General features: G+C 41.8%; 1 protein-coding gene across 3 annotated transcripts in view; it reads left to right on the plus strand.

Moving 5' to 3' along the window:
• The window catches only part of LOC133619687 (phospholipid-transporting ATPase ID-like), a 98,180-nt gene that overhangs the window by 8,579 nt on the left and 77,049 nt on the right, over nucleotides 1-12,552 (plus strand). For all 3 annotated transcript variants that reach the window (XR_009817456.2, XM_061980904.2, XM_061980905.2), the window contains exons 5-7: nucleotides 3,521-3,619; nucleotides 3,753-3,814; nucleotides 7,089-7,161. Coding sequence is in view for 2 of the 3 variants with exons in the window: in XM_061980904.2 (XP_061836888.2) it covers nucleotides 3,521-3,619; nucleotides 3,753-3,814; nucleotides 7,089-7,161 (234 nt within the window). In the remaining variant the exon portion in view is untranslated. The remainder of the gene's footprint in view (nucleotides 1-3,520; nucleotides 3,620-3,752; nucleotides 3,815-7,088; nucleotides 7,162-12,552) is intronic.

The following is a 12,552-nucleotide window of genomic DNA, read 5'->3' on the forward strand; positions in this document are numbered from 1 at the left end:
TTCGCCACGGCCGGCGTCACGCGCAGCAGGTAAGCAGCTTACCTGCCCGCCACCCCCGTGGCCGGGGGCTCGTAACAGGGGTCGCTCCGCCCGCGCAGCTTACCTGCCCGCCACCCCTGTTGCCGGGGGCGTGTAACAGGGGTCACTCCGCGCGCAGTGCGCTCACGAAAGGGGTGGGGATCACCCTGGTTGATATAGACAGCAGGACGGTGGCCATGGACGTCGGAACCCGCTAAGGAGTGTGTAACAACCCACCTGCCGAATCAACTAGCCCTGAAAATGGATGGCGCTGGAGCGTCGGGCCCATACCCAGCCGTCGCCGGCAGCGAGACGCGCTTGGAGGTGCGCTCAGCGCGACTCCCATATGATTGCGCACTGGTGTGCGTCTGGGTCGTGACAGCGTGGCACGCGAATGTCTGTGCTGCATTGGATCAGTCTCCTTTCTTTAACAGGCAAAAGCTTTATAACCTCACTAATGCCTTGCATCGTCTATATTAGATATATAACAACGGGCGGATGGCGGGCGGGTGCGGTTCTGATCAAATGTTAGATCGGGTGGATGGCGGATGGTTGACGACTTTCTGATGCGGTTGCGGATGAAATAATTGCCTATCCGCGCATCTCTATTATACACACACCATAATAATACTCCTATGTTGAAGCACAGTACAATCCATCAAGCGGTGTGGCTTCATAGCTTACCAAAGTGGTACTAAAACATTTTAATGGATTTTAGAGCGCCGTGTGTAATGTTCTATATTCTCAATGGAATATATAACGTTTTGGTGTTGTTTGCTTGAGTCATATTGCGGTCTACACGTAGCGCTTATGTGTGACTGCCATCATATTGCAGTCTACATGTAGCTCTTATGTGTGACTGCCATCTACTGGTCACACTTATCATTAGACCATGTACCAAATAAAATAGTTTTGAGGTCTGTAAGCAAAACCAGAATTATTCCGTACATTAGGCGCACCGGGTTACAAGGCGCACTGTCGAGTTTTGAGGGGAAAAAATGATTTTAAGTGCGCCTTATCCGAGAAATACGGTACTAGATTGATTTAGTCACTAGAGCCATCTAGTAAATGCTTTATAAGGTTACCCTAATCTCATCAATTTCAACACTTCTAATATTTTTAACAAACATGTGAAAGTATGAAAAATCATCTCAGGTATGATATTAAACTGTAGCTATTAACATTTTCATCAAAAGTAATATTTTTGTAATGCTGAGTCTATGATCTTTGACCCTTTTGATTTCATTTCCACTTGGTTATGGTATTAGTTACAGGCATGAGAAATTTCAGCGAAAATATGGCAATCTGAATAGTACTCTTTAGACCAGTGTTTTTCAACCTTTTTTGAGCCAAGGCACATTTTTTGCGTTGGAAAAACTCCGAAGGCACACCACCAGCAGAAATCATTAAAAAACGAAACTCGGTTGACAGTAAAAAGTCGTTGTCGCAATTGTTGGATATGACTTTAAAGCATAACCAAGCATGCATCACTATAGCTCTTGTCTCAAAGTAGGTGTACTGTCACCACCTGTCAAATCACGCCGTGAGTTTTTTGGTGTTTTCCTGTGTGTAGTGTGTTAGTTCTTGTCTTGCGCTCCTATTTTGGTGGCTTTTTCCCTTTTTTTGGTATTTTCCTATAGCAGTTTCATGTCTTCCTTTGAGCAATATTTCCCGCATCTACTTTGTTTTTGTAATCAAGAATATTGCAGTTGTTTTTATCCCTCTTTGTGGGAACATTGTTGACTGTCATGTTCGGATGTACATTGTGGACGCCGTCTTTGCTCCACAGTAAGTCTTTGCTGTCGTCCAGCATTCTGTTTTTGTTTACTTTGCAGCCAGTTCAGTTTTAGTTTCGTTCTGCATAGCCTTCCCTAAGCGTCAATGCCTTTTCTTAGGTGCACTCTCCTTTTGTTTATTTTTGGTTTAAGCATTAGACACCTTTTTACCTGCACCCTGCCTCCCGCTGTTTCCCACATCTACAAAGCAATGAGCTACCTGCTGCCACCTACTGATATGGAAGAGTATTACACGGTTACTCTGCCGAGCTCTAGACAGCACCGACACTCAACAACAACACATCATGTGCAGACTATAATTACTGGTTTGCAAACAATATTTTTAACCCAAATAGGTGAAATTATATAATCTCCCACGGCACACCAGACTGTATCTCACGGCACACTAGTTGAAAAACATTGCTTTAAAGTGGCTCAAAAGTATTTGGACAAACTGGAATTCCGCTTATTGGAAATAAAGTCCTAATTTTCATACTTGAATACATAAATGTGTACCGTATTTTCCGCACCATAAGGCGCCCTGGGTTAAAAGCCGCGCCTTCAATGAACGGCATATTTCAAAACTTTGTCCACCTATAAGCCGCCCGGTGTTGTAAACCGCATCTAACTGCGCTAAAGGAATGTCAAAAAAACAGTCAGATAGGTCAGTCAAACTTTAATAATATATTAAAACCAGCGTGATGTGGGCGCGCATGGAGTCGTATATCAACATGGACGGAGCTGCGTGAAAAAAGCCACCCGGCCTCTTCGCGTAAACTTAAACTTACCTTAACCACTCGCTCATCTTTTCTTCATCCATCCCTTCGAGTTAGCTTTTTATGATGACGCCGGCTGGAAAGGTCTCTTTTGGCAAGGTCTTCCTTTTGAATATCACCATGGGTGGAAGTTTCTGGCCATTAGCATGGCAAGCTAGAACCACAGTGAAGGATGACTTCTCATTCCCTGTGGTGCGAATATTCACCGTACGTGCTCCCGTTGTATCCACAGTGCGGTTCACAGGAATATCAGTTGCTGTGAAATAGTAATCCGTGTGCGGATGGAGAGATTGCGTCTTTTCATGAACCGGATCCCTGACGCTTAGTAGGAGCCATTTTGTGGTCTTCACAGATGTAAACACACAAAGGAAATGAAACGTACGGTGATATCCGCGCCCTTTTTCTTCTTCTACGCGGGCGGGTGGTTGCTTACAGTAGAAGAAGAAGCGCTTCCTGTTCTATGGGGGCGGGTGCTTACCTTGGCGGTTGCTTGCGTAGAAGAAGAAGCGCTTCCTGTTCTACCGGGAAAAAAGATGGCGGCGGCTGTTTACCGAAGTTGCGAGATCGAAACTTTCTGAAAATGAATCGTAATATTAATCCATATATAAAGCGCACCGGGTTAAAAGCCGCACTGTCAGCTTTTGAGTAAATTTGTGGTTTTTAGGTGCGGCTAATAGTGCGGAAAATACGGTAGCGTGAAGTCTCAGAATGCAATAATTGATTTTGCATCAAAAGCCTCACATTGTTTGTTGTTTTGTTTACTGCCATTATGCTTCCTTTTGGTTTTGTAGCTTTTTACTGAACATAATCAGCAAGTATAGTCTTACAGTACTCATAGAGTATCTTTTATTCTCCATATTTCCGCCCCTTACATTATTCTGATGCAAATGGACCCATGCAAAATGCAATGTGTGTGTTTGTGTGTGTGTGTGTGTGTGTGTTCTCTGACAGCTCATCCCGCAAATCGCTTCGCTTTCCTGGTTCACCACAGCCGTCCCTCTTCTTTTGGTCCTCTCCATAACGGCGGTCAAAGATGCTGCTGATGACATCGTGAGCTGATAAACACCACACCATACAAGATAGTCATATTTTACGATCAACATTACGACATAATAACTACACGCAAGTGCAATGAAGTAACTAATGCAGCTTTTTGTGTCTTTATGTTGATTGGTTTCAACAGAACAGACACAAAAGTGACAAACAGGTGAATAACCGCAAAGTGAACGTCCTCATCGACGGACAGTGAGTCATTTCACTTTTCTTTTTTTTTCCTCATTGTGTATTTTTTTCAATGCATAATAAATAACATGAGTATAAGCCATTCACACTGAGAAACTTTATTTTTTTTTTGCAAATAATCGTTAAATTACGTTTGTAGAATTTAATGGCAGCAACACGATGCAAAAAAAGTCGTCACAGGGGCATTTTTACCACTGTGTTACATGGCCTTTCCTTTTAACAACACTCAGTAAAGGTTTGGGAACTGAGGAGACACGTTTTTGAAGTGGAATTCTTTCCCATTCTTGCTTGATGTACAGCTTAAATTGTTCAACAGTCCGGGGGTCTCAGTCTCAGTCTAGTACCCGCACTCTTTTACTACGTGCGGAATGTGGCTTGGCTTTGTCTTGCTGAAATAAGCAGGGGCGTCCATGATAACGTTGCTAGGATTTTTTTTTTGCTAATAATCATTAACTTAGAATTTAATGGCAGCAACACATTGCAAAAAAAGTCGTCACAGGGGCATTTTTACCACTGTGTTACATGGCCTTTCCTTTTAACAACACTCAGTAAACGGTTTGGGAACTGAGGAGACACATTTTTGAAGTGGAATTCTTTCCCATTCTTGCTTGATGTACAGCTTAAGTTGTTCAACAGTCCGGGGGTCTCCGTTGTGTTATTTTAGGCTTCATAATGCGCCACACATTTTCAATGGGAGACAGGTCTGGACTACAGGCAGGCCAGTCTAGTACCTGCACTCTTTTACTACGAAGCCACGCTGTTGTAACACGTGGCTTGCCATTGTCTTGCTGAAATAAGCAGGGGCGTCCATGATAACGTTGCTTGGTTGGCAACATATGTTGCTCCAAAACCTGTATGTACCTTTAAGCATTAATGGCGCCTTCACAGATGTGTAAGTTACCCATGTCTTGGGCACTAATACACCCCCATACCATCACACATGCTGGCTTTGCAACTTTGCGCCTACACTCTTAGAAATAAGGGTTCTAAAAGGGTTCTTCTACAAGGGCTGAGGTTCTAACTGGAACCATTTGCTTCTGAAAAACCCTTTCCCGAAGAAAGGGTTTTTCAAGGGTTCTTGGTAACGCTAATGGTTCCAGTAAGAACCATTTTGATCCAGAGAACCCTTTAAAACCCCTTTTCTGAATAATTGGTTTTAAAAGGGTTCTCACTAACACTAAGGGTTCCAGTAAGAACTATTTTGATCCAGAGAACCGTTTTTGGAAGAAAGAGTTCTTCAGGGATTGTTGAAAGCATGGGTAAGATCCTGTGTCACCAGGGACATACTTCCTGATAACATTTGCCAATAATGGTGCCTATCTTTAAATAAATGTTTTTCTCATTAAAATGTTTTGAATGTTTGTTCAATGTCAACATGATAAATGACCACAATATAATATGAACTAAACTGATCTGTAGAATACAATATGGTTCTTTATAGAACCCTCAGAAGACAAGACGGTTATCGGTGAAAACCTTGGAAAAGGGATGTTTTTAGAACCCCCTGTGTCAGGTCTAGATGAAACCCTTGAAACATGAAAGAGTTCTTTGTGGAACTCCCTGTGTGAGTTCTAGATGAAACCCTTGAAACATGAAAGAGTTCTTTGTGGAACTCCCTGTGTGAGTTCTAGATGAAACCCTTGAAACATGAAAGGGTTCTTAGTGGAACTCCCTGCATGGGTTCTAGATGAAACCCTTGACAAACGAAAGTGTTCTTAGTGGAACTCCCTGTGTGGGTTCTAGATGAAACCCTTGAAATACGAAAGGGTTCTTAGTGGAACTCCCTGTGTGGGTTCTAGATGAAACCCTTGAAACATGAAAGGGTTCTTAGTGGAACTCCCTGCATGGGTTCTAGATGAAACCCTTGACAAACGAAAGTGTTCTTAGTGGAACTCCCTGTGTGGGTTCTAGATGAAACCCTTGAAACATGAAAGGGTTCTTAGTGGAACTCCCTGCATGGGTTCTAGATGAAACCCTTGACAAACGAAAGGGTTCTTAGTGGAACTCCCTGTGTGGGTTCTAGATGAAACCCTTGAAATACGAAAGGGTTCTTATGTGGAACTCCCTGTGTGGGTTCTAGATGAAACCCTTGAAATACGAAAGGGTTCTTAGTGGAACTCCCTGCGTGGGTTCTTTGTAGAACCTCTCATGGGGGGTTCTGGGTGGAACCTTACACACACAGTTCTAGGTAGCACCCTCCAAAAGGGTTCCAGGTGGAACCTTTATAAAAAGGTTCTACCTGGAGCCAAAAAGGGTTCTCCTATGAGGACGAGCCGAAGAACCTTATATGGTTCTACTTAGCACTTTTATTTCTAAGAGTATATAACAATCCGGATGGTTCTTTTCCTCTTTAGTCTGGAGGACACGACGTCCACAGTTTCCAAAAACAAACTGAAATGTGGACTCGTCAGACCACAGAACACTTTTCCACTTTGCATCAGTCCATCTTAGATGAGCTCGGGCCCCAGCGAAGGCGGCGGCGTTTCTGGGTGTTGTTGATAAATGGCTTTCGCTTTGCATAGTAGAGTTTTAGCTTGCACTTACAGATGTAGCGGCCAACTGTAGTTACTGACAGTGGTTTTCTGAAGTGTTCCTGAGCCCATGCGGTGATATCCTTTACACACTGATGTCGTTTTTTTTTTACTGCAGTACCGCCTGAGGGATTGAAGATCACGGGCATTCAATGTTGGTTTTCGGTCTTGCCGCTGTGGTTTCTCCAGATTCTCTGAACGTTTCGATGATATTACAGACCGTTGACGGTGAAATTCCTTGCAATAGCTGGTTGAGAAATGTTGTTCTTTAAACTGTTTGACAATTTGCTCGCGCATTTGTTGACAAAGTGGTGACCCTCACCCCATCCTTGTTTGTGAATGACTGAGCATTTCATGGAAGCTGCTTTTATACCCAATCATGGCACCCACCTGTTCCCAATTAGCCTGCTCACCTGTGGGATGTTCCAAATAAGTGTTTGATGAGCATTCCTCAACTTTCTCAGTCTTTTTTGCCACTTGTGCCAGCTTTTTTTTTAAACATGTTGCAGGCATCAAATTCCAAATGAGCTGATATTTGCAAAAAATAACAACGTTTTCCAGTTCGAACGTTAAATATCTTGTCTTTGCAGTCTATTCAATTGAATATAAGTTGAAAAGGATTTGTTGTATTCTCTTTTTATTTACCATTTACACAACGTGACAACTTCACTGCTTTTGGGTGTAGTGTAAAAGTGTCTTTTTTTTTTAAACGACTATGCTTCTTTTTTTTTTTTTTATTCTGGCAGACTTCAGAGTGAAAAATGGATGAATGTTCAAGTTGGAGACGTCATTAAACTAGAAAATAATCAGTTTGTCACAGTGAGTACAACAACATTGACACGTAATTTTATGTCACAATGCCTTCTAATTGTTGTTTGAATCTGATGATTCCTGGTGAGCTCAAGTCATGACCAAGTTTCCTTAATGTTATTTATTTTTTTTATATATACTGTATTTTTCGGACTATAAGTCGCAGTTTTTTTCATAGTTTGGCCCGGGGGTGCGACTTATACTCAGGAGCGACTTATGTGTGAAATGATTAACACATTAGCGTGAAATATCAAATAATATTAAAGCTGCAAGCAGCGTTGGTCGGGCCCGCGTATTTGGCAGGTGCTAGTCCTAAGTGTCCCAATACTTTTGTCCAGTTTTAGTCCCAAGTGTCCCAATACTTTTGGCAAGTTGTAGTCCTAAGTGTCCCAATACTTTTGTCCAGTTTTAGTCCCAAGTGTCCCAATACTTTTGGCAAGTTGTAGTCCCAAGTGTCCCAATCCTTTTGTCAAGTTGCAGTCCCAAGTGTCCCAATACTTTTGTCCAGTTTTCGGCCTAAGTGTCCCAATACTTTTGTCCAGTTTTCGGCCTAAGTGTCCCAATACTTTTGTCCGGTGGTAGTCATAAGTGCCCCAATACTTTTGTCAAGTTATAGTCCTAAGTGTCCCAATACATTTGTCCAGTGTAGGTGTCCCAATACTTTTTTCCAGTGGTAGTCCTAAGTGTCCCAATACTTTTGTCCGGTGGTAGTCATAAGTGCCCCAATACTTTTGTCTAGTGTACCTACCTTGTCTGCGTTGTGTGGGCACGCTGGTGCTTCCTGCTTTTAAGCAGCCATCTTAAAAAAACAGCAGCATCAGCGCAGCGGGTCTTTGAAGGGTCATAAAATCAAAACCGGAGCAGGTATTAAAACGCTGTTCTGTTATTTTATACACAAGGGTTTAATCTCTCTCCTGTGTTAGTTTGAAGCCAAAACGACAAACGCGCTCAAAAAATTTGTTTTGAAGGGGGAATAGCAAACTTCCTGTTGATTTTTGCTGGGGGTTGTCAAAAGTGACTGTTTTTAGTACTTTTTTGTCTTGAAGGGGGAATTGCCAACTTCCTGTTGATTTTAGCCCGAGAATGTACTATTATGAAATGTAGGTCTAAGTGAGACCTACATAGAGGTTTTTGTTTCATGTCTCTCCGACCTTCCCAGTGGGAGTTACAGCCAGTTTTGTCAGTTTTTTCATCCGAGGAGCAGTTTTTTGTGCGTTTTATTAAAAAATTGCGCTAGAGCACAATTTTGAGATTTGGGGTTAGGTTTTTTTTATTAGATCACAATTTTTGCCAGTCCTGATGTGTGTGTTCAGTTTGGTGAGTTTTGAAGCATGTTAAGGGGGTCAAATTACAGCTCAAAGAGGCAAAAGTGACTGTTTTTAGTACTTTTTTGTCTTGAAGGGGGAATTGCCAACTTCCTGTTGATTTCTGCCCGATGATATACAGTTATGAAAACTAGGTCTAAGTCAGACCTACATACAGGTGTTTGTTTCATGTCTCTCCGATCTTCCTAGTGGGAGATATAGGCAGTCTAGTTTTTTTTCTTCCTAGGGGGCGCTAGAGCGCAATTTTGAGTTTTGAGGTTGTTGTTTTTTTTAAAAAAAAGGTAATTTTCCCAGGTCCTGATGTGTGGGTCAAATATGGTGAGTTTTGAAGCATGTTAAGTGGGTCAAATTACAGTTTAATGTGGCGGCGGAAGAATAAAGAATAAAGAATAAAACCTTACAAATTCAATAGGTCCTTATGTCCCATTGCATAAGGACTCCCTTTGGGAGTCCTTATGCAATGGGCCATGCGGGCCCTAATTAAAGCTGCAAGCAGCGTTGGTCGGGCCCGCGTATTTGGCAGGTGCTAGTCCTAAATGTCCCAATACTTTTGTCCAGTGATAGTCCTAAGTGTCCCAATACTTTTGTCAAGTTGCAGTCCCAAGTGTCCCAATACTTTTGTCCAGTTTTCGGCCTAAGTGTCCCAATACTTTTGTCCAGTTTTCGGCCTAAGTGTCCCAATACTTTTGTCCGGTGGTAGTCATAAGTGTCCCAATACTTTTGTCAAGTTGTAGTCCCAAGTGTCCCAATACTTTTGTCTACTTTTAGTCTGAAGTGTCCCAAGACTTTTGTCTAGTGTACCTACCTTGTCTGCATTGTGTGGGCACGCTGGTGCTTCCTGCTTTTAAGCAGCCATCTTAAAAAAACAGCAGCATCAGCGCAGCGGGTCTTTGAAGGGTCATAAAATCAAAACCGGAGCAGGTATTAAAACGCTGTTCTGTTATTTTATACACAAGGGTTTAATCTCTCTCCTGTGTTAGTTTGAAGCCGAAACGACAAACGCGCTCAGAGGAGATAGTTTTTGAAGGAAGCTGACCGGTTTTTACAAAAAATTTGTTTTGAAGGGGGAATAGCAAACTTCCTGTTGATTTTTGCTGGGGGTTGTCAATTTATGAAATGTAGGTCTAAGTGAGACCTACATAGAGGTTTTTGTTTCATGTCTCTCCGACCTTCCCAGTGGGAGTTACAGCCAGTTTTGTCAGTTTTTTCATCCGAGGAGCAGTTTTTTGTGCGTTTTATTAAAAAATTGCGCTAGAGCACAATTTTGAGATTTGGGGTTAGGTTTTTTTTATTAGATCACAATTGTTGCCAGTCCTGATGTGTGCGTTCAGTTTGGTGAGTTTTGAAGCATGTTAAGGCAAAAGTGACTGTTTTTAGTACTTTTTTGTCTTGAAGGGGGAATTGCCAACTTCCTGTTGATTTTAGCCCGAGAATATACCATTATGAAATGTAGGTCTAAGTCAGACCTACATAGAGGTTTTTGTTTCATGTCTCTCCGACCTTTCTAGTGGGAGTTACAGGCAGTCTAGTTTTTTTTCCCCCTAGGGGGCGCTAGAGCGCAATTTTGAGTTTTGTGGTTCGGTGTTTTTTAAAAAAGGCAATTTTCGCAGGTCCTGATGTGTGGGTCAAATATGGTGAGTTTTGAAGCATGTTAAGTGGGTCAAATTACAGTTTAATGTGGCGGCGGATGAATAAAGAATAAAGAATAAAACCTTACAAATTCAATAGGTCCTTATGTCCCATTGTATAAGGACTCCCTTTGGGAGTCCTTAAACAAGGGACCATGCGGGCCCTAATTATTGATCTCATTCACGTAAGAGACTAGACGTATAAGATTTCCTGGGATTTAGCGATTAGGAGTGACAGATTGTTTGGTAAACGTATAGCATGTTCTATATGTTATAGTTATTTGAATGACTCTTACCATAATATGTTACGTTAACATACCAGTTGGTTATTTATGCCTCATATAACGTACACTTATTCAGCCTGTTGTTCACTATTCTTGATTTATTAGGGCCCGCATGGCCCATTGCATAAGGACTCCCGAAGGGAGTCCTTATGCAATGGGACATAAGGACCTATTGAATTTGTAAGGTTTTATTATTATTATACCGGCCGCCTCTTTGAGCACTAATTCGACCCACTTAACATGCTTCAAAACTCACACATCAGGACCTGCGAAAATTGTCTTTTAATGAAAAAAACGAACCCCAAAACTCAAAATTGCGCTCTAGCGCCCCCTAGGAAAAAAAAAAACTAGACTGCCTGTAACTCCCACTAGGAAGGTTGGAAAGACATGAAACAAAATTCTCTATGTAGGTCTGACTTAGACCTAGATTTCATAATTGTACATCCTTGGGCAGAAATCAACAGAAAGTTGGCAATTCCCCCTTCAAGACAAAAAAGTACTAAAAACAGTCACTTTTGCCTCTTTGAGCTGTAATTTGACCCCCTTAACATGCTTCAAAACTCACCGAACTGAACACCCACACATCAGGACCTGCGAAAATTGTCTTTTAATGAAAAAACCGAACCCCAAAACTCAAAATTGCGCTCTAGCGCCCCCTAGAAAAAAAAAAAATAGACTGCCTGTAACTCCCACTAGGAAGGTCGGAAAGACATGAAACAAAATTCTCTATGTAGGTCTGACTTAGACCTAGATTTCATCATTGTACATCCTTGGGCAGAAATCAACAGAAAGTTGGCAATTCCCCCTTCAAGACAAAAATGTACTAAAAACAGTCACTTTTGCCTCTTTGAGCTGTAATTTGACCCCCTTAACATGCTTCAAAACTCACCGAACTGAACACACACACATCAGGACTGGCAAAAATTGCGATTTAATAAAAAAAACCTAACCCCAAATCTCAAAATTGCGCTCTAGCGCAATTTTTGAATAAAACGCAGAAAAAACTGCTCCTCGGAAGAAAAAAATGACAAAACTGCCTGTAACTCCCACTGGGAAGGTCGGAGAGACATGAAACAAAAACCTCTATGTAGGTCTCACTTAGACCTACATTTCATAATTGTACATCCTTGGGCAGAAATCAACAGAAAGTTGGCAATTCCCCCTTCAAGACAAAAAAGTACTAAAAACAGTCACTTTTGCCTCTTTGAGCTGTAATTTGACCCCCTTAACATGCTTCAAAACTCACCGAACTGAACACCCACACATCAGGACCTGCGAAAATTGTCTTTTAATGAAAAAACCGAACCCCAAAACTCAAAATTGCGCTCTAGCGCCCCCTAGGAAAAAACAAAATAGACTGCCTGTAACTCCCACTAGGAAGGTCGGAAAGACATGAAACAAAATTCTCTATGTAGGTCTGACTTAGACCTAGATTTCATAATTGTACATCCTTGGGCAGAAATCAACAGAAGGTTGGCAATTCCCCCTTCAAGACAAAAAAGTACTAAAAACAGTCACTTTTGCCTCTTTGAGCTGTAATTTGACCCCCTTAACATGCTTCAAAACTCACCGAACTGAACACACACACATCAGGACTGGCAAAAATTGCGATTTAATAAAAAAAACCTAACCCCAAATCTCAAAATTGCGCTCTAGCGCAATTTTTGAATAAAACGCAGAAAAAACTGCTCCTCGGAAGAAAAAAATGACAAAACTGCCTGTAACTCCCACTGGGAAGGTCGGAGAGACATGAAACAAAAACCTCTATGTAGGTCTCACTTAGACCTACATTTCATAATTGTACATCCTTGGGCAGAAATCAACAGAAAGTTGGCAATTCCCCCTTCAAGACAAAAAAGTACTAAAAACAGTCACTTTTGCCTCTTTGAGCTGTAATTTGACCCCCTTAACATGCTTCAAAACTCACCGAACTGAACACCCACACATCAGGACCTGCGAAAATTGTCTTTTAATGAAAAAACCGAACCCCAAAACTCAAAATTGCGCTCTAGCGCCCCCTAGGAAAAAACAAAATAGACTGTCTGTAACTCCCACTAGGAAGGTCGGAAAGACATGAAACAAAATTCTCTATGTAGGTCTGACTTAGACCTAGATTTCATAATTGTACATCCTTGGGCAGAAATCAACAGAAAGTTGGCAATT

This window comes from Nerophis lumbriciformis, linkage group LG20, assembly GCF_033978685.3.
Source record: "Nerophis lumbriciformis linkage group LG20, RoL_Nlum_v2.1, whole genome shotgun sequence".
Taxonomy (NCBI): domain Eukaryota; kingdom Metazoa; phylum Chordata; class Actinopteri; order Syngnathiformes; family Syngnathidae; genus Nerophis; species Nerophis lumbriciformis.